The 21,847-nt window shown below is 34.3% G+C and overlaps 2 protein-coding genes across 2 annotated transcripts; both read right to left on the reverse strand.

The window, feature by feature from the left end:
* Window positions 1-1,596: 1,596 nt before the first annotated feature.
* On the reverse strand, window positions 1,597-14,293 carry LOC132556709 (fibrous sheath CABYR-binding protein-like). The gene is made up of 4 exons (XM_060221145.1): window positions 14,231-14,293; window positions 3,367-3,561; window positions 2,981-3,088; window positions 1,597-2,515 (listed from the first exon to the last, which is right to left on the reverse strand). Exons 1-4 carry the CDS (start codon window positions 14,291-14,293, stop codon window positions 1,844-1,846), a joined length of 1,038 nt encoding a protein of 345 aa, XP_060077128.1. The 3' UTR covers window positions 1,597-1,843.
* Window positions 14,294-18,450: 4,157 nt separating this feature from the next.
* Window positions 18,451-20,736, reverse strand: LOC132556676 (activating transcription factor 3-like). Its single transcript, XM_060221109.1, has 3 exons — window positions 20,267-20,736; window positions 19,857-19,958; window positions 18,451-19,483 (listed from the first exon to the last, which is right to left on the reverse strand). Exons 1-3 carry the CDS (start codon window positions 20,564-20,566, stop codon window positions 19,238-19,240), a joined length of 648 nt encoding a protein of 215 aa, XP_060077092.1. The 5' UTR covers window positions 20,567-20,736; the 3' UTR covers window positions 18,451-19,237.
* Window positions 20,737-21,847: the final 1,111 nt, after the last annotated feature.

The raw sequence follows: 21,847 nt of genomic DNA on the forward strand, positions 1-21,847 counted from the left end.
ATTGTCCAGCCCCTTCCCACCCCATCAGCCCATCCCCACCCCATCAGCCTCTCCCCACACCATCAGCCCCTCCCCACACCATCAGCCCCTCCCCACCCCATCAGCCTCTCCCCACCCCATCAGCCTCTCCCCACACCATCAGCCCCTCCCCACACCATCAGCCCTTCCCCACCCCATCAGTCCCTCGGTGTACTATTCCCCAATGCTTTACCATCCCACCAACCCCTCGGTTTGTACCACATCCCTGTATCAGCAACAGTTTATAATGAGTTAACACTATACATCAGTTAACTGTAATGAGGTGTGAATATAGGGGTACTGTGGCTTACTTACATCATATACATTGTCGGTCCGCCGAATCAAACCATTTCAAAATAGCTGGCATCATGTAGTTCATATGTTTATGATAAACGTAAACCATCTTAGCGTTGTTATAAAATTATATTTTTTTGATAAAAAGGGAAAAAAAATCTTAATCTATTTTTTTCTGGTATTGTAGTACAGGGAGCTGAACATTTTATTTCACACTACAGTCCTATAATCCCCCCCCATTAAAAAAAACATGTAATCGGAGATTCTTGAGGGTTTTTTTCAGTTTGTACACAGTCAAATCAACTTTCCTCTATGTGACTGTGTCTGAAGTCGAACCATGATTACCTTTTTTTAAGGAATATCTTTACAACATATTACATAAAAGAGAAGTAAAATAAGCTCATCCATAATTACTAAAAATCAACCAGAAAACATAAAACACCAAAATGCATTCTCATACACATAACTCCAAAACATAAGGGAAAAACATTACGCAATCTTTGATTCGTACATGCATTTTCGCCACTAAACATTTTATAGTTATAACAAAGCATGCGTATTCCCTTAAAAGGCTTAGATCAGAAATAAAAATCATTACACCTCCTGCTTGTGAACTCTGAATGATTTAGTGTCCAACAGAAGGACTTTACCGGGCTCAACAAAAATAAACTCTTCTCTATATTATCTGTAGTTCATAAATCAACATCCAGCCGAGTGTCTACATACCATCATGTATGTCTAAATTTTCCCTCGTTAGGGTTAACAGGTCAATCTAAATGGTAGCGACAAGACTAGCTAGATTAATTCCTGTCACGTGATAACAGAGAGTTTGAACACGTGTCACTGGGCTGTATAATGCGTATGGTCTGGATAACACTTAACTATTCATAATTTCAAAACTGTTTTGAATTGTAGATATTTGAAATTTTGACTGAAAACTGGAAATATCAAATGTTTTTAAACTGGGAGCGTTATAATTCAGGTGCTTTATAGGAAGTTCTATTTTTGGAGCTTTAATCCTCAAAAATAAAAAATAAAAATCGAACGCAAATAAGTGATTTGCAATATCTGAAAATTTTGGCCAAAAAAAAACCGAAAGAAAAAACAAGCAAAAAAAGTTTATATAATTTGAATGTAGGCCTTATGTCAATATGCTATCTGTAACTTCCAAAACGGTTATAGACATTTTAGAATTTTGTAATTTTGAATTGTTAAACGTTACACAAACAATACTATGTATATAACAAATCTATATCTTTAAGAAAACTATATATAACTTCTCTATCTAGCTTCTCCTGCTGTTATATTCCTGGAACTACCTACACGTTGAGCAATTTTTCTGACCACATATTTCAATTCTATTGTAAATCTGTGTTTCTAACTAAGAACACTGGTATAATGTCAATTTAAAAATGATATGACATATAGTAAACACGAATGTCACTGACAGGTGCAAACCGATATAATCAGGACCTATACCTGACTTAATATTTCAAAACCAAGAAAATTATTGGCGTATTTTGTCGACACATTAAAGAAGAATGCTTGAACATCCCTCTCCGGGTACTACCTGTAAGTCATCTGGACACTCTGTGTAACTGAAGCATTCTGGAGGGGGAGGAGATGCTTCCTCCTCCCTAATTATCTCTTGCATCCATATAGCGTCTTTTTCGTTAAGGTTTGGGGTTGTAGACCATAGTACAGGTATAGGTGCCCACAAGTCAGTCAACTCCTTAGGGGGAGGTGTGACGGTGCGTTCAGGTCCTTCCATTGGTGTAGGTGTCCAGTTGTGTACAGTCCTCTCCTTCGGTGCAGGAGTCCAGCTATATTCACACCTCTCTTTCGGAGCAAAGGTCCAGCTGTATACTGACTCGTCTGTGGGAGGAGGTGTCCCGTTATATGCAGGTTGCTCGCCACGGGCAGGGGTCCTATTGCACATAGGTTCCTCCTTAGTGGGAGGCGTCCAGATGCACGTAAGGTCGTCCTTCGGGGGAGGAGTCCAGATGCATGTAAGGTCTTCCTTCGGGGGAGGGGTCCAATTGCAGATAGGCTCCTCCTTAGGGGGAGGAGTCCAAATGCTTGCATGTTCTTCCTTAGGGGTGGAGGTCAGACCCAGTTCAGACATTATCCACTCTTTTTCATCCAAGAGGGACTGGCACTTTTCACTTAGAAATCTGTGTCTTTCTTTCTCCTTTTCTAATTCCTAAAACACGGAAAAAATTAAATGTCACAAAGTACATAACAGTACACTTGATTTGTGGTACCGCTTATCAATTTTAGGACGCATGTGTACACGTGTTATTAAATATGGATGTTGTCTTGTCACGTGTGTGACTGTTGATATTCAGGTGTACTCAAATTTATGTACGTGTGTACAATGTATTTTATACTCACATGTACGCACACCGTGTATTCATGAATATGCATATTGTGAGCTCACATGCAAATATCTTATGCACTCAAGTGTACTTATATTAGGTACTCATGTGTACCCACTCTATGTTCGCATGTATATGTATGTATTGTGTACTTACAGAGAAGTATGCTGTGTACTTACGTATACGTATGTGTGTACTCACGTGCAGGTTTATTGTGTACTTAGGTGTACGTATGCAGTATACTTCCGTGTACGTATAAGTGTTCTCACGTGTACGTATAGTATACTCACTTGTTCTAATTCCTTCTGTTTATTCTTTCGCTTCTGTCGACACCTAACTGCAGCTTCCCTATTTTTCTCTTTTCTGTTCGCCACTTTCGTTTTCTCCTCGTTAGTTAACTGTGAACATGTACAGAAACACTAAGACACATACACCGTATAATATAACCACTCTATACTTTGTATAAGACGATCAATATCCTCTACACTATAAAATGAAATAGACACAATCTTTCCACTAAAATAATGTATATTTAAACAATATTTACACAATACGAACACAGACAAGATATATAGTATCAACACATCTTCTGAATCTCAAAATCCACTATTCTTTTTCTTTTCTTTCTGTTTTCTTTTTTTTCACTATGAAATATTCTAACCAAAGATGAACTCACCGGTGTCTTGACTGGATTTTTCATTTCAACTTTTAACTCATCCAGACCTCTCTCTAGTCTTGAATGTTGGATTTTAGTCCATAATTCCTCTTTAAGCAGTGGAGTTATCACCCCTGTTTTTATGGCTTTATTTTCTGCTATCTGTAGTTTTAGGTCTGTGCGCTCCTCGGGCCACATTGGCAGGTCCCCGTCCATCTATACATAAAATAATCAGGATTATACTGTATATCGTAAACTCCGTCTACATCTACAGGAAACAAACAAAACAGTAACTAGTAATCATAACTAAGAGAGTTGCCTCCCCTGATGGCAATCACATTGTTTACAAGATAAGCCAAGTCATATATATACGACGGACAAGAAACAGATTTAAAGATTCAAGATTTTATTTCTTCACTCATCCCTAGTTTTCTAGAAACCTACAAAATTGTCAAGGATAGTAGTGTTGCATATTTAAAAACATTCCTTTCATTTTAAAAACAGTTGGGTAGTAACAGTAATACTTTCGCATGTAATTCTGCCATGGCGCCAAAATTTGGTAAATATTACAAGTAAATAAAAAAAGGAAATTCGTCACCTACACTAATGTTACAAAGAGGAGGACAGATTATATTTTCCCTTAGAATGCCTGACCTGTTTCTGTAGGAAATGTCAATCTAGATGTCCTGAATTTAGCAATTATATCTCTTTTTTCCAAACATTTCTTTATGTTTTTATCTGTCCAAAATCATTGAGACTGATACGCCATCTTTTTAATTGATTGATGCCATTACCCTTTTCAGTGTTGATTTGCTTGCTGAATATGTGTCTTGAAAAATCCATAAAACGTTCATTCCTAAATTTCCCAATACTTTTACAATATTTTCCAACCATTTCAACTTACATATTTTATTATTACTTTGCTGTAAGTCATACATTATTTTGTAAATCGTTCCTGGAAGACTTGTCCCGACAAATTATACCAATACATTATCATTTTACAACCAATATTGCTTTTAACAGGATATTTATTGGTTTCTCCGTACACCATGAAATTAGATGTCCTCCCTCCTAGATTTAGCAGTCTCTTACAAAACTGTTATTGAATCCTTCCTATACAAGTAATATTTCCAAAATCCCAAACATCTGCACCGTATGTCAAATCTGGCAGAACAATTGAATCAAACAGTTTCAACTGACGATCGATCGGTAAAGGAACATTTCTGATTTTTTTTCTACGGAACAAAGTGAATAAAAGAGGATGGCAATATTACCAGAGAGAAAGACAGAAAACTAATACCACGGAGGTTATACCCACTGTTATCTATACTAACAGAAATACATGTGTTTACACAAGAGCGGTTACACTCCAGGGTAAGTGTGATGTCAGTGTTATATTAACGACCTGAATAATCCAAATCCTAGGATCCTCGTACTCGTACTGATATCATTTCATATTTCATCGGTGACGACGTTTCTTTAAACTTTCAATTTATCAAACAAACCACAAGAGAAAATTATAATTTCGTTCAGTATACATAATGTACATGTTTCACTTAAACATTTAAACTTTATTTATTTATTAATTTATTTATTTATTTAAAGGCTAAACGTTTGCTATTACTTTGTAGACCGTTTGCCGCACTAAGCTCATTGTTCCCAGTCTACTGGACGAACCACCGATGTAAGATATGGGTTTACGCTACGTTATTTAAACATACACATTTGTCTCTGTGGTAGGTCCGGAAAATCATTAAAATATGTTTTAGCAATAATATTAGAACTTAATTACTACATTAATATAAACATGCACTTTTATAAAAGTTCACATAAACATCAAGCAAATCTACAACATATAGAATAAATAAAGACTAATTCTACTTTGGAAACCAACATGTCGCCAAGATACTAACTTTGGTACAGAAACTCAGCGTATAATTAGACCTGGCCAAGGCATTACCAAAACCATGGTTAGTTTGCTTCAAAACACGAGTATCATTGTGATACCTACTAACAACACAAAATTACCAAACCTAAAAATACAGGTAAATGTCAGGATTTTACTGCAGAAATTGTACCATCCATGTAAATAAAGGTGTATTTATTACGTCATATATCAGGATCTATTTCTCGAAGAGCATACATTATTCCAAAACGATAATTCAGTAAGTTGAAAATAAAACAATAAATTTGCAATATTATTGAATATCAAACTCTCAATAATAGTATAATATCAATGTAATAAACTTCTTGAATGCACATTTTTTCAATTGTTTTACCCCGAGGGATAGGATTGTTTATAGCTGTACTGGTAGTTTAATGTTTACGTCAGATCTGGTTTGTTCTATAGTAGAACGCCTACTTGTTGAACTCTGCAAGTTTTCCGCTTGATTCTCAACAAAAAATACACGAAAATATTGCAATAATTTACACCAATTTTCCCGAAAAAATGTTTTTATCACATTTGCAACAAATTCGTACATGAATTGTCGTGCTTATTTGTACCAAATATGTTAATGTAAATTTGGCACTTATCTACAAGAATTATACACATGAAAACTCCAATCATATCCATGAAGCACGTACGACCCGGAAATATAGATGCAAAGTTAGCATGAATATTTTACAACCAAAAATATTTTTTAAAATAATATTACATAAATTCACATCAAAGGTCTATAAATATTACTCAAAGTAATGTGGCGAATATCCGAGATTATCGCGTTATTTTACTATAAATATACTGATAAATAACATACACCCATTTATAGTAAATACTCATCAATGTCCTACATTATGACAAATATCCGTGATTATCGCGTTATTTTACTATAAATATACTGTTAAATAACATACACCCATTTATAGTAAATACTCATCAATGTCCTACATTATGACAAATATCCGTGATTATCGCGTTATTTTACTATAAATATACTGTTAAATAACATACACCCATTTATAGTAAATACTCATCAATGTCCTACATTATGACAAATATCCGTGATTATCGCGTTATTTTACTATAAATATACTGTTAAATAACATACACCCATTTATAGTAAATACTCATCAATGTCCTACATTATGACAAATATCCGTGATTATCGCGTTATTTTACTATAAATATACTGTTAAATAACATACACCCATTTATAGTAAATACTCATCAATGTCCTACATTATGACAAATATCCGTGATTATCGCGTTATTTTACTATAAATATACTGTTAAATAACATACACCCATTTATAGTAAATACTCATCAATGTCCTACATTATGACAAATATCCGTGATTATCGCGTTATTTTACTATAAATATACTGTTAAATAACATACACCCATTTATAGTAAATACTCATCAATGTCCTACATTATGACAAATATCCGTGATTATCGCGTTATTTTACTATAAATATACTGATAAATAACATACACCCATTTATAGTAAATACTCATCAATGTCCTACATTATGACAAATATCCGTGATTATCGCTTTATTTTACTAAAATGACATCCAAAGTAATATATTAGAGAAACTTACAATAAATTTCCATAAATATAACACTAAGTTAGGTGGCAAATATTCATGATTATTCCGTTATTTTACTATAAATATATTATAAATATATTCATAAATAATATTACTAAAATTTATAGTAATATTCATCCAAGTATCCCGCAAGTTTACAGTAAATATCAAGTAAATATCACAATGGCCATTCTAAATTTTACATATATTTTACGTGTCGTACATTTAAACTAAAACTTGATTTCACTTTTTCATATTTATGAGTACATACTTAATTGACTCAAAAACTTAAACAAAGACGAGGCATTATATGTATCGACTGACTGGAGCTCTCTTCTCAACATGCTCTTATACCACCAACAGAAAGACTTGACAAAGAAAAGGCCAGCTACAGAGAAACAATTTGTACATGTATACACATGTGAGTTAGTACATGATATCAAAATTCAATTATCTTTTTATATGCTATCAGAAATATCAACAAGTACATCAAAATCGCAAACACTCAAAAGAATGACCAAATGACTACATTTTAGTGTCATTACAGCTGATGTTTTTTATCATACAAACGGGTTTGTTGTAATTTCCCAACACTACAAACTTTTAATTTAAAACCAAGTTTAGTAAAAATTGTATTATTGATAAGACAACGCTAAATCTTGTGTAACACCACACTGCCATCACTTAAGTTAGATTTATAAGCACATTGCATGCTTAGCTAATTATTCACATTAATGCTGTATATTTCATAGAAAAAAGAAATTGTTTGAATCGCCGTAAGTTGAAACAAATAATATCACAGGAAGATTTGATGTTACGGTATCAGATACGTAATGACATTAGCTCGGTATCCAGAATTTAAATGCCACAAACCGGTAATTTTATCCTACAGGTTGACTAAGTGTGTACGATTTTATATATATATATATATATATATTGTTTGATTTTTTGTTCTAGAAAATACATTTTTTTCATAACCGTCAACCTTAATCGTAATTATAGTATTTTTTCAAGCTTTAAACAAAGTGACAGTGAAAAGTGTCAATTAAATGTTTCGTCAGCATCCGTTTTGGATAGACAGAAGAAACATGTTGGTACATGTTTGTGATGCGGACAGCTGCACGATTAAAACCGCCATCAACCTATTGTAATATATCTTTAAACGAAACAGAATCTCTCTGAAATCACTTTGTGTTCCTGGTATTAACAAAATATTTTTTTAAAAAATGGAAGAAATATTTGTTTGCGTTTTCACATTTTCTATGTTAAGTATAAGTTTGTGTTGTCTTTAGAAATATATCGAAGTAAGTACCGGTAATAATAGTCTCAGTTGATATGTATTACAAACCTTATATAATTATAACGCAATGGCTATTCATCAATTAGTAAATGACACAATGAAAATTCTAATGAATCCACGTGTATTTAAAATAAAACCTTACCGGAAAACAAGATATTTACACATCAACATGGTGATGACTTTGAATATGTGATGAATCAACAACACTACATGAGCGATAGAAATATGGTAAATCGTGCAACATTTCAGTAAAACCATTATCGTTTTCTTTTCCTGTGGTATTGAGGATAAAACACAGGCTAACCATACCAATAAGGTAGAGCGTAGCAATTAGACACTGAAAACGATTTACAATGATGCAAGAAGTCTTACTTCGGTTGTGTGTTGCTCGAAAATGTCCTGTCTAAATTGTTCGGCTTCCGCCATTTTGTACTGCCCTGCTTCTTAGCTAGGTGTGACCTTTTTATGCCAAATACATAAACGCAGTCATTGGATCACATTTGAAGGAATCGTGAAAAATAAAACATTTTTTCCAAAATCGTGCAACAAAGCTTATCGCAAAAAATTAAACACTAATATTTTCATTAAAAGATTTATATGTTTTCAAAGTATTGATTTTGTCAACTATTTGACTTTTCAACATTGGGTCTGAACGGTGATGATGAAATCTCTGTAGACCATAGACACAACGTACGAGATACGTTTGTCCAGCAGCCATCTTGGATTTCTATATCAATAGCGATACATGTATGAGCCTTAATTCATCTATCTGTAAACTACATAAATACAGATGTCGACATGACGATATACACTATAAATATAAACTTTAGCTATTGTTAAATCATCTGAGGTAAAAACTTCTGAAAATTTCCAAACTACTTTATACAGTGATGTAATAACATTACAACACCGCTACATACATATATATCAGCCCGGTCGCCTACACACATGCTAGGCGTGCAGACCACGTGTTTACTTATCGTTACAAAACATAAACATTTGGACTTTTCCTATGATAATTAAACAGGATAAATGTGAAACAACGTGTGTTTTCATCTCAATCGTTACCAAGGAGGAGTGTTGCAATTCTAGCATTGTTTCAAGCTTCAAAATTAAACTATTTATTTAAATTTGATAATTTACTATCAAAATGCAATTAATTTATCAACAATGAAAACAAATAAAATCAATGCATATTCTGAGCTATCATGTTAGTACAACATAGAGTAAGATGTATGATAGAAAAACTGCTGACTCGTGTGATAATGGCTGGTGACAGATCGAGCCTCATAGCTACCCCTCCCACTCAAATTTAACATTTCTAAAACAGTACATAATACAACATTAACATGAACTCATAATGTTATCCTATGATCTAACACTGAAAATAAAAATGATAACATGTCATAAACCAGACAAATGCACCTAACAATATACCAGTCAGACAGTTGATGGTGCAGGTAATCGGCGAACAGTGAAATAACAGTGGCTTTACCGTTCTGTAGTTGACCAAGTTTTAAACAGCGTTGAATTTTTAGGTAAAAGTTATATAAACTCAAAATGACAGCACTTTTTACTCACCCTCCTTGACTAGGATATATCAGACGAAATAAAACTATGAAATAAAATCCAACGGGCACATTTAAACTTCCAGCGTGGAGATTTAAAGTCTGTTCCTTTTGTTCAGTAAAGAGATGGGCGAGACATGTCGGGACTTGTTTTACCAAGGGACGTTACTCGGCTACCTCCATGTCATCGAAAATGACGTCAGCTACCTATAAATGCTTATGCTGACTAAATATAGTAACAGGTACTTTCCTATCGAAAATCTTTTGAGGTCAGCAAAATATGTGTATATAAATAGTCTGAATGATACACTGTCTCCATAGTTTAGATAAATGTTTTAAACTGAATTTATGTCACGTTGGAGATTAAGAATATGATAGATACGATAAAAACACGAAAGAAAACAAATTTTGTTGCAAAAATATTACAAAATAACAATACAAATATTCTACCAATTTCCCCTTGTGGTACCTCTTTACTTCAAATTTCCTATATCATGGTATGGTGATACACTTGTAAATATTTACAACCGGCGAAACAAAACAATTCAGAATAATGTTACAAAATATATTTCTCGTATCTAACTAGTATTTAAACATCAACAGCTGCAACTACGGGACACATATAACTATTTCTCATCGAATTAAGCGTTTTAACCGAAATGAAAACACGGAAGTACATTTGGATATGTGGTATTTAACGAGGAGACCACGCAGGGGGAAATTGATAAAACATAAAATTCATAAAAAATAATAAATAAACAGATTTCTTAAGCGAGACTTTGATTGTACATATATGTTATAGAAATACTGATCGGGTATGAACAAATGAAATAAATATTAAAGAATAATATGTATACATCGTGATATTAAAAAAAAAAACAATTTGCATAGCGTACACGTGTATACGAACTTTCTACATGAAAATGGTGTGTTATGATAAATCTCAACTGAGATGAAGCCTTTAAAGTTACTGCACTGTTTGTTATCTCATAAAAATTGGCATGTCTAAATAGTATCTAGGGTGACATTTTTTTATTTCTTCTTTTTTCTTTCTTTTAGTCCACTACGAGTTGTTTCCCTTTAAATACATTTCAAATGCATCCAAGCAAAAGTTGAGTTATCAAAAAAAAAAAAAAAAATGTGCGAAAACAAACCGATAATTGTACATACAATTCCCAAACTTCTCTGACCCACAAAATAATAACTGATAAAAACCTTGATCTAGACACACCACTCCGCTAGAACTAATGCAATATATATTGCACCGTCGACTATTTCTTCTGATTTTGAAATACCAGGTAACTACAATTCACTTGAACACCTTTAAATATTTTTAAGATAAATGGAATTTATTAACGACTTGACCGAAAATTCCAGGTTCTACACAAGTAATACGAGTCAGAATCAGCCGTATAGATATCTATAAGACGATCTCGTTTCTAGGCCAGGAGCCACTCAGGTTTTTGTAATAATATATAAACTTTACCGTAAAAAGTTAACTAAAGGACATGTCCTGTGTTTGTATGAATATCATACTTAAAATGCATATTTGTTTGTTTGTGGTTTTTCCATTTGTCCAACATCTATGCTTTGGGTTATGTGCCAATCATTTCATTCCCGTAGACCACGCCTGGGCTTCTCAAAACCTATCGCGAAGGCAAGGAAATAGGCTGCCCTCTCCTACAGCCGTTCTCTTCATAATTTTCGATGAAGACAAGGAAAGGTGCTGCCCTTTCCTGCAGTCCATTTTCCTCCAAACCTTCCTCGAAGGCAAGGAAAGGTGCTGCTTTTTCCTTCTGGCTATTCTCCCTATAACCTATTGTGGAAACAAGGACACGTGTTCCCACATATCATGTCTTTTTCCCTCCAAATTATACGAGTACCTTGGATATACTATTCTACGTTCAAGAGTAACATATATGAACGTCTAATTGATACAGGTGTTTTGTAAAGTATATTTCCTTTGTTTCTCTAAAAATAACAGTTTCATTACATCGAGTGGGATGAAAAGTGTGATATTTTTCACGAGTTTCCAAATATTAACAGATGATAACTTCTATTGCCGGAGAACCAATATATATCTGATATACTTATAAACACAACTCCGACAGATATATAGTTTTGTTGTCATTATGTCTATATATCTGATACAAGTTCTCTATAAACACAACTCCGACAGGTATATAGTTTTGTTGTCATTATGTCTATATATCTGATACAAGTTCTCTATAAACACAACTCCGACAGATATATAGTTTTGTTGTCATTATGTCTATATATCTGATACAAGTTCTCTATAAACACAACTCCGACAGATATATAGATTTGTTGTCATTATGTCTATATATCTGATACAAGTTCTCTATAAACACAACTCCGACAGGTATATAGTTTTGTTGTCATTATGTCTATATATCTGATACAAGTTCTCTATAAACACAATTCCGACAGGTATATAGATTTGTTGTCATTACGTCTATATATCTGATACATGTTCTCTATAAACACAACTCCGACAGGTATATAGATTTGTTGTCATTATGTCTATATATCTGATACAAGTTCTCTATAAACACAACTCCGACAGGTATATAGATTTGTTGTCATTAAGTCTATATATCTGATACAAGTTCTCTATAAACACAACTCCGACAGGTATATAGATTTGTTGTCATTATGTCTATATATCTGATACAAGTTCTCTATAAACACAACTCCGACAGGTATATAGATTTGTTGTCATTATGTCTATATATCTGATACAAGTTCTCTATAAACACAACTCCGACAACAGGTATATAGATTTGTTGTCATTAAGTCTATATATCTGTTCTCTATAAACACAATACATATGTCTATATATCTGTTCTCTATAAACACAACTCCGACAGGTATATAGATTTGTTGTCATTATGTCTATATATCTGATACAAGTTCTCTATAAACACAACTCCGACAGGTATATAGATTTGTTGTCATTAAGTCTATATATCTGATACATGTTCTCTATAAACACAATTCCGACAGGTATATAGATTTGTTGTCATTATGTCTATATATCTGATACAAGTTCTCTATAAACACATCTTCGACAGATATATAGTTTTGTTGTCATTATTTCTATATATCTGATACAAGTTCTCTATAAACACAACTCCGACAGATATATAGTTTTGTTGTCATTATGTCTATATATCTGATACAAGTTCTCTATAAACACAACTCCGACAGGTATATAGATTTGTTGTCATTATGTCTATATATCTGATACAAGTTCTCTATAAACACATCTTCGACAGATATATAGTTTTCGTATCTAAGATACAAATCAAATCATAAAGTGACTACAACACATAAAACACTCAGATAGATACTCAGATTAATCAGAATCGAGACAGTTCAGTATAACGTGTTACCTACCATTTTAGAAGGTTATGTCTGCCAAAGTTGTCGCTCTTGACGTCCACATTGCACCATGGGAGAATTGATCATTTAACTCCAAATGAACAAATTGGTCAGAAATGAGTTTAAAAAAGTAAACTTACTATTTTCTACTATTGAGACTATCGCTTATATCTTATATCACAAGATTGCCTGGTTATTCAGTGAAAAAACATGTGTGATGTACTTTGACGTCACTTTATAAAATGAAATGACGTCACACATTCACATGATTGCGCCAGCGTAACAATGGTTAGATATAGCAAGAACATGCTTTAAAATTCTTTGACTCGTTTCATAAATTCACATATGAAACCGAAAATCATATAAAATCCTATATCGATCACCTAATTTGTCTGTTATCTTGTGGTTTAACACATGTAATAGTTTTTGTATATGTCACTAGGGTAATATACCCAAGATCGTTTTCTTCATCTGTGGCTGTTGTCAAAAAACGATTGTGATGTCATAAATGTACAATGACGTCACCACTGCCGTGTACCTGTTAAGGAATTGTTACGTAAACAACATTGTTTTCCTTCGGGTTTTTTTTTGTGAATATAATAGGCGATAAAGCATAAACAATTTATCGCTTAAAAGCGAATGTTATTGGAGTGTCTCCACGACTTAAAATAAACCCTAAACTGCTTAAACATTTTGATATGAGCAAAATCTCACAGCAGGTCTCGCCACGATGCCAAAATCAACTGTTCGCTCGACTCTGTGAAGGGCTCACAATTATTTGTAAACATAACAGCACCATACAAATAGTGTAATACAAATCTCGAGTATTGTTGAGTTTCGCGTGGTACGTCTCCCGATCAGATTGTATCCACAACAGTGAAAGTTTAGCTTAAAGTGATTACCTACAACTTGTTTTTGTCGTCAATAATGTTACTTTAAACCTGTCATTTAATATAGGATATAATAAATTATGGAAACTTTCCTAGTACAAAAGGTACATATGTACTTATAGACTGGATTTATACTAAAGGAACAATAAGACGCATGCACAAACATGCAATTCAATTATTTAAGTACCTTTCTTACACTTTGGGAGGCTAGGACAAACATACTTCTTGAGATTTTCCATAGATGCTGCATGGTTGGTGAATGTGTGGTGCTCCTGAGGATAAGAATTGTGTGGCATGGTCATACACTTCGATACATGTGTATACTACACACGTGTATAAAATATAAGACTGTCTCATGCAACATACATGGACGTTACATCATCGAACTCTCCAGAAAATTAAAGACGTTTCGAACATCAGCATTCTAAAATGTACAGACAACTTGGTATATCAAAGTTGTTTTTGTATCATAATTGGAAATTACTGTACCACAACACAGTGAAACAAATTTAACGTAATAGTCACGTTACTTAAACATAATGAGATAATAATAGAATGGAAAGACAAGGTCGTAAAATATTGTGTGTAATCGTATATAGAATCGCACTGTTATCGTCAGTAAAATATCGAGTGTGGTAATTTGGCATGACGTTGTCGCCTTAAAAACAGTGACATTCGTGGTGGCAATGTGGGAGAATCGAACAGAATTTTAAAAAAAAATCATATCTGGAGCGTGCCCTTGTAAATCAAAAGTGACAATCTTGATGTAGTTATAGTGTTGTAGTAAATCTGTGGTGATAATCGTGATGTAGTTACAGTGTTATTGTAGTAAATCTGTGGTGATAATCGTGATGTAGTTACAGTGTTATTGTAGTAAATCTGTGGTGATAATCGTCATGTAGTTACAGTGTTATTGTAGTAAATCTGTGGTGATAATCGTGATGTATTATAGTGTTATTGTAGTAAATCTGTGGTGATAATCGTGATGTAGTTACAGTGTTATTGTAGTAAATCTGTGGTGATAATCGTGATGTAGTTATAGTGTTATTGTAGTAAATCTGTGGTGATAATCGTCATGTAGTTACAGTGTTATTGTAGTATCTGTGGTGATAATCGTGATGTAGTTACAGTGTTATTGTAGTAAATCTGTGGTGATAATCGTGATGTAGTTACAGTGTTATTGTAGTAAATCTGTGGTGATAATCGTGATGTAGTTATAGTGTTGTAGTAAATCTGTGGTGATAATCGTGATGTAGTTACAGTGTTATTGTAGTAAATCTGTGGTGATAATCGTGATGTAGTTACAGTGTTGTAGTAAATCTGTGGTGATAATCGTGATGTAGTTACAGTGTTATTGTAGTAAATCTGTGGTGATAATCGTGATGTAGTTATAGTGTTGTAGTAAATATGTGGTGATAATAGTGATGTAGTTATAGTGTTGTAGTAAATCTGTGGTGATAATCGAGTTGTAGTTACTGTGTTTTTGGATTATCTGTGGTGATAATCGTGATGTAGTTATAGTGTTGTAGTAAATCTGTGGTGATAATCGTGATGTAGTTACAGTGTTATTGTAGTAAATCTGTGGTGATAATCGTGATGTAGTTACATGTAGTTACAGTGTTATTGTAGTAAATCTGTGGTGATAATCGTCATGTAGTTACAGTGTTATTGTAGTAAATCTGTGGTGATAATCGTGATGTAGTTACAGTGTTATTGTAGTAAATCTGTGGTGATAATCGTGATGTAGTTACAGTGTTATTGTAGTAAATCTGTGATGATAATCGTCATGTAGCTACAGTGTTATTGTAGTAAATCTGTGATGATAATCGTCATGTAGTTACAGTGTTATTGTAGTAAATCTGTGGTGATAATCGTGATATAGTTACAGTGTTATTGTAGTAAATCTGTGGTGATAATAGTAAATCTGTGATGATAATCGTCATGTAGTTACAGTGTTATTGTAGTAAATCTGTGGTGATAATCGTGATATAGTTACAGTGTTATTGTAGTAAATCTGTGGTGATAATCGTGATGTAGTTACAGTGTTGTTGTAGTAAATCTGTGGTGATAATCGTGATGTAGTTATAGTGTTGTTGTAGTAAATCTGTGGTGATAATCGTGATGTAGTTATAGTGTTATTGTAGTAAATCTGTGATGATAATCGTGATGTAGTTACAGTGTTATTGTAGTAAATCTGTGGTGATAATCGTGATGTAGTTACAGTGTTATTGTAGTAAATCTGTGGTGATAATCGTGATGTAGTTATAGTGTTGTAGTAAATCTGTGGTGATAATCGTGATGTAGTTACAGTGTTATTGTAGTAAATCTGTGGTGATAATCGTGATGTAGTTACAGTGTTATTGTAGTAAATCTGTGGTGATAATCGTGATGTAGTTACAGTGTTATTGTAGTAAATCTGTGGTGATAATCGTGATGTAGTTACAGTGTTATTGTAGTAAATCTGTGGTGATAATCGTGATGTAGTTATAGTGTTGTAGTAAATCTGTGGTGATAATCGTGATGTAGTTACAGTGTTATTGTAGTAAATCTGTGGTGATAATCGTGATGTAGTTACAGTGTTATTGTAGTATCTGTGGTGATAATCGTGATGTAGTTACAGTGTTATTGTAGTAAATCTGTGGTGATAATCGTGATGTAGTTACAGTGTTATTGTAGTAAATCTGTGGTGATAATCGTGATGTAGTTACAGTGTTATTGTAGTAAATCTGTGGTGATAATCGTGATGTAGTTACAGTGTTATTGTAGTATCTGTGGTGATAATCGTGATGTAGTTATAGTGTTGTAGTAAATCTGTGGTGATAATCGTGATGTAGTTACAGTGTTATTGTAGTAAATCTGTGGTGATAATCGTGATGTAGTTATAGTGTTGTAGTAAATCTGTGGTGATAATCGTGATGTAGTTACAGTGTTATTGTATAAATCTGTGCTGATAATCGTGATGTAGTTACAGTGTTGTTGTAGTAAATCTGTGGTGATAATCGTGATGTAGTTACAGTGTTATTGTAGTAAATCTGTGGTGATAATCGTGATGTAGTTACATTGTTATTGTAGTAAATTTGTGGTGATAATCGTGATGTAGTTATAGTGTTGTAGTAAATCTGTGCTGATAATCGTGATGTAGTTATAGTGTTATTGTAGTAAATCTGTGGTGATAATCGTGATGTAGTTACAGTGTTATTGTAGTAAATCTGTGGTGATAATCGTGATATAGTTACAGTGTTATTGTAGTAAATCTGTGGTGATAATCGTGATGTAGTTACAGTGTTATTGTAGTAACGGTTACCGATGTACTAAGTAGTAATTTGATATGAAGTGATAATCGAGGCAGCGTGTAGAATCTGTGTAAATGATCTGTTATAAATATATTACAAGAGACTAAAACTGTAACATTTCGTGTAAATATCAGTCGATAATCGTAATGCCGTTTAGTATTATCATAAGTATGTTACGTTTATCGTTTTACACATAACTTTTTTTTATAAATATGTGATTATCGTATGCGGTTTTGCTTAATCGTCAAAAGTAGGCAATAAATAATTGTCTTGCAGTTTAATGTCGCCTTGAAATTGAGGCGACAGATCAGTGCTGTTGTCAAAATAGGCTATAATCAAATTGAAGTGCAACTTTGTCATAAAATTTGGGCGATAATCACAATGCAGTTCATAGTCGCCTAACAATGGGCGATAATCACGATAATCACAATGCAGATTTGTGTCAATAAAAAGTTATTGCTGTCGTGAAGGGGCGATAATCACAATGTGATCACTATATTTATCCTGACTTATGGCTAAATGAGTTTATCTAGTACAGTTCAGCCAAGAGAAAATTGAGACAAAAAGAGTAGTCTTCAGAACCAGTGACTTCAATCGATATGAAATCAGTGATATTTTGTATCAAATTAACGTTTCTTTTGGTTATTTTCGTTTTGTTGATCGTTTAATTATGAATTTTCAGCCTGGATCCGAGGCGGACATGGAAAGAAACAACATCTGTGTTACCGAGATTAATTCTGCCCGATGTTCCACGTACAGGGAAAATAGCAGATCACCCCCACATAACATCTGTAGAGCTCTTTTCTCTTTTCATGTGAAACCTGCGTTAGCTCCATCAATTATTTGAAAAGGATATCAATATCAAAGTCATATTTACAAAACTCGTATGTTTGAAATAAGTTTTCTTATTGGTTATTGGTAGATGTGAAATATTCGTGGACGTGATCGACTGTAATGTTGCGAATTTCTCACATAATAAAATTTCAGAAGGATACAGTCAACCTTGTTTTTCCAAAGCAATTAAAATCCTCATGTTTTTCATGTAAACGATTCCTTCCATCTTTAACATCACTTTTAACGAGGTCCGTTATTGCTGGATTACAAATAAGATACATTTTGTTAAATACGATACAAATTTATTAATTTCAGTATAATACATGTTACTTGTTTTTCCTCATCGATATGCGACGAGTCGACTACTGACAATATCAGTGTCTCTTCTCTCAATCTGCCGCTCACAAAATCACTATATAAAAAACAATACAAAAAACGGTTAAAGGACTCCGCCGAGTTACCATTACCTTAGAGTAAATATGTACAAAAATACGTGGGCTTCATCGCAGTTATACTTTCGTTTCCCGAGTATTTAGCATTATCATGAACATTTTGATTTTCTCAGTGTGTTCTGGTTAAATAAAACTATAATGTGATGGAGAATGTTTATTCAACATGTTTGTTCAATGACAAGAGTTCAAAGACGATGACAAGTCTGAAGTTTTTGTTCAACACAGTAAAAGTTCTTCTTTTCACTTTGTCGTGTGTACAATACCACAGTCCACGTGGAACTAAAATCCCTCAAGGACAAGGCAATCAATACTAGAGACATCCCCACCGTCAGATTTATCATGTGATGGCGGAAGACGCTCCAAAGAACTATGTGGTAAGAATGTAGATGGAATTGATGAGACTAGTGTTAAGTTGTCATACGTCAGAATGACCGAGATTTGTCCTAAAGCCAAATCATAAAGCCCATGTTGGAAACTTGCGAATTCAAGCCCGGGCCAGCACATTCGACTCACAGAATATGACACTTTCAAGTCAGTCTCCGTGGATACTGCGCAGTCGCAGTCATCGTAGTATGCAGTGAGCGGCAGTAAAATCCTTGTTTTACTGCATGCGCATCACGAAGCACACGTGACCTCGGTTCCCATGGACATTGGGGCGCCCATGGCGACGGTCATCATCCCTGTTGTTGTGGGAGGGGGTGTTGTTGTAGGTTGATGCCATGTAGGTGGTAAGGCCCAGCGAATATGCCAGGGAATCTTAATCTTGTTCTTCAAAAGCTCCTCAATAAACTTCTTTTCTTCCTCAAGGCGCTGAACCTTCTGCAAGAGTTCCTGGTTTTTCCCTTCAAGTGTCTTCAAGGTCTGTAAGAAAACAAAAATGAGGTTAGAATACAAAATAATTCATAGGTTGGTGTAGGCCTAACTTGTGTTGCTCTCATACTTTGCTGAATCAAAACACCACCATCTTAACCCAGGATTGTAAACAAATTGTACACTGGACCAGAGACGTATATATTGTTATTTATGTCTCTGACTGGACCGAACCATCCAAGTTTCTTCTATTATTTCGGGAGTTTTAGTGTTTTAATTGGGAAAATTAAAGGGATTTGCCATTGTGAATGGGGCACTTACGTTGCCCATATCCGGTTCCAAATCCTAAATATTATAAGTTTACATATAAATGAACAAAGATAATTTTATTGACTAAAAAGTTAATGTAAGGTTAGAGACTTACCTCGATCTGTGATCCGGATTGTTGCCGACGACGTTGTCTGTAAGCTTGTGCAGATTTCTTGTTTCTCTCTCGTCTTCTTGCTTTTCTCTTCTCCTCTTTCGTCTATTGAACAAAATATAAATCCTTACAACCTGTGTTATATAAGGCTATCACCATGCCATGACGTGTATAACAAGAGTATCAACTTTCGTTTTGACAGATCTTGATATTTCTGTGTATTATCATCATTCGTCAAATTTTTACTGTAGTATCACGTAATGGCGAGAATGTAAAGCGAAACGAAATAACTGCGTAAATACAGACCTAGATTGTAAACTACTGATTGGTGCAATAAACAGCATTGATTGCATCAAGTGTAGCTCTATTATACTGAACTATAGTATTACATCTGTAGATCACAGTATACTTACCATCACGTCGCCACTAGATTCAACAGAGCCAGTTCCCTCGTTTATAACCATGGAGCCGTTGTCACTCTCCGAGTCACAGAAAGACGACTGTGAGGATGTATCCGGGGAAAGAATGGCACTATAGTTATTATAGTTATTAAAGTTATAATTTGTATCTCCATTTTCCACTTTGGTAACTGCCTGCACTGCCATTTCAGCCCTTTCTCGGTCAATGACTTCCCTGGGTCCGGAACAAACCCCTTCCCCGACGTTCCTCGGCTCGCTACAACAGGACTCCTTCTGAACAAACACTCGAACCATTTTCTCTTCTATGAATTTTGATGAGTATTTCCTCACAAAAATAAAGAATAATTCACTTAGAATTGGTTAACTTTGAAATCGTAAACTGTCGAGTGGTTTCGTAAGAATAGCTGGTACAAGTGTATTGATACGGACGATAGGTTTCTCTCTCAGCTGATCGCAACGTGAAGTGAAGGCCGAACGAGGTTACCTGCGCTATATACAGATTGCGAATCTGAAATGTACGGAATCATGCGTGTGCCACACTGATATTCATTATCTAACATCGATCGTTTACATGAAATCATTATCGGCAAACCGTACTAGTATCTACTAACTAACCTATCACAATGTTAGTACACATGAACGTGAAACAGAACCACGTATAATGGGAGTTCAAAGTCTCGTTTAAATATGTATACACGACCGCTTTGTACAGTTCGGCTGCCGTAGAAAATTGCATCAGAAAATTGTAAAGAGTCAAGGTCATTCAACGGGATATCCCTCGGCATTTCTCGGTGGTGACGAAATATCCCGTGATGGTTACAGTAGCGTGGTTAATTTTAGATCTAACGTATCGCTCGCTGATTGGTCAGAATATTTATCGACTGACACAGTAATATGACAGACTGTGTAGACCACGAAGAGATTCCAGAATATTCTATAAAAATGTGATATTTTCTACATGGATTTTGAGCGAAAAGTAACATTACTATGCATGCTAATTATACAAAAATGAATATTATCGACCTTGTGATTTTAATAAATATATGAATAGTACGTATTCTTGAACTAATCTTGTTACCGTGGTTATATTAAAACCAGGATAGAGAGAAAAAAGTTTTGAACAAAGAAGAAAGATGAGGAGCGGTAGGTTGCGTTAGCCGGAAGGAATTGAAGTCACCTTATTTCACGCCTGACGGGGTAGTATGATTTGGGTAACCAGAGGAAAGATTGTGAAATATTTAAAGAAAAAAGATTAAGGTAATGCCTTGTGAATTGTACACACTCAGTGAAACTAGAGAAAACACAAAACAGGACGCGTTAAATGTATATGTACATGACAATTACATGCACTGCTAAAAATTAAGGTGATGCTTGTAACGGTGATGCTGCTGTAATTGAAATTATTATCATCGACCACGTGCCACATAAAACAAAAAGTAATACACGTACACGGAACAGATCCCGTAGCCTCCGACGGACATAGTTATTGTTTTCATTTTACATGCAGATGTATACATTCTGTATAACACAGACAATATTAATTATACTGACAAATTTGCCCTAGGCTTAGATAGG

Source organism: Ylistrum balloti, unplaced genomic scaffold, assembly GCF_031769215.1.
Source record: "Ylistrum balloti isolate Yb309-2 unplaced genomic scaffold, AGI_CSIRO_Ybal_v1 Utg370584, whole genome shotgun sequence".
Classification (NCBI taxonomy): domain Eukaryota; kingdom Metazoa; phylum Mollusca; class Bivalvia; order Pectinida; family Pectinidae; genus Ylistrum; species Ylistrum balloti.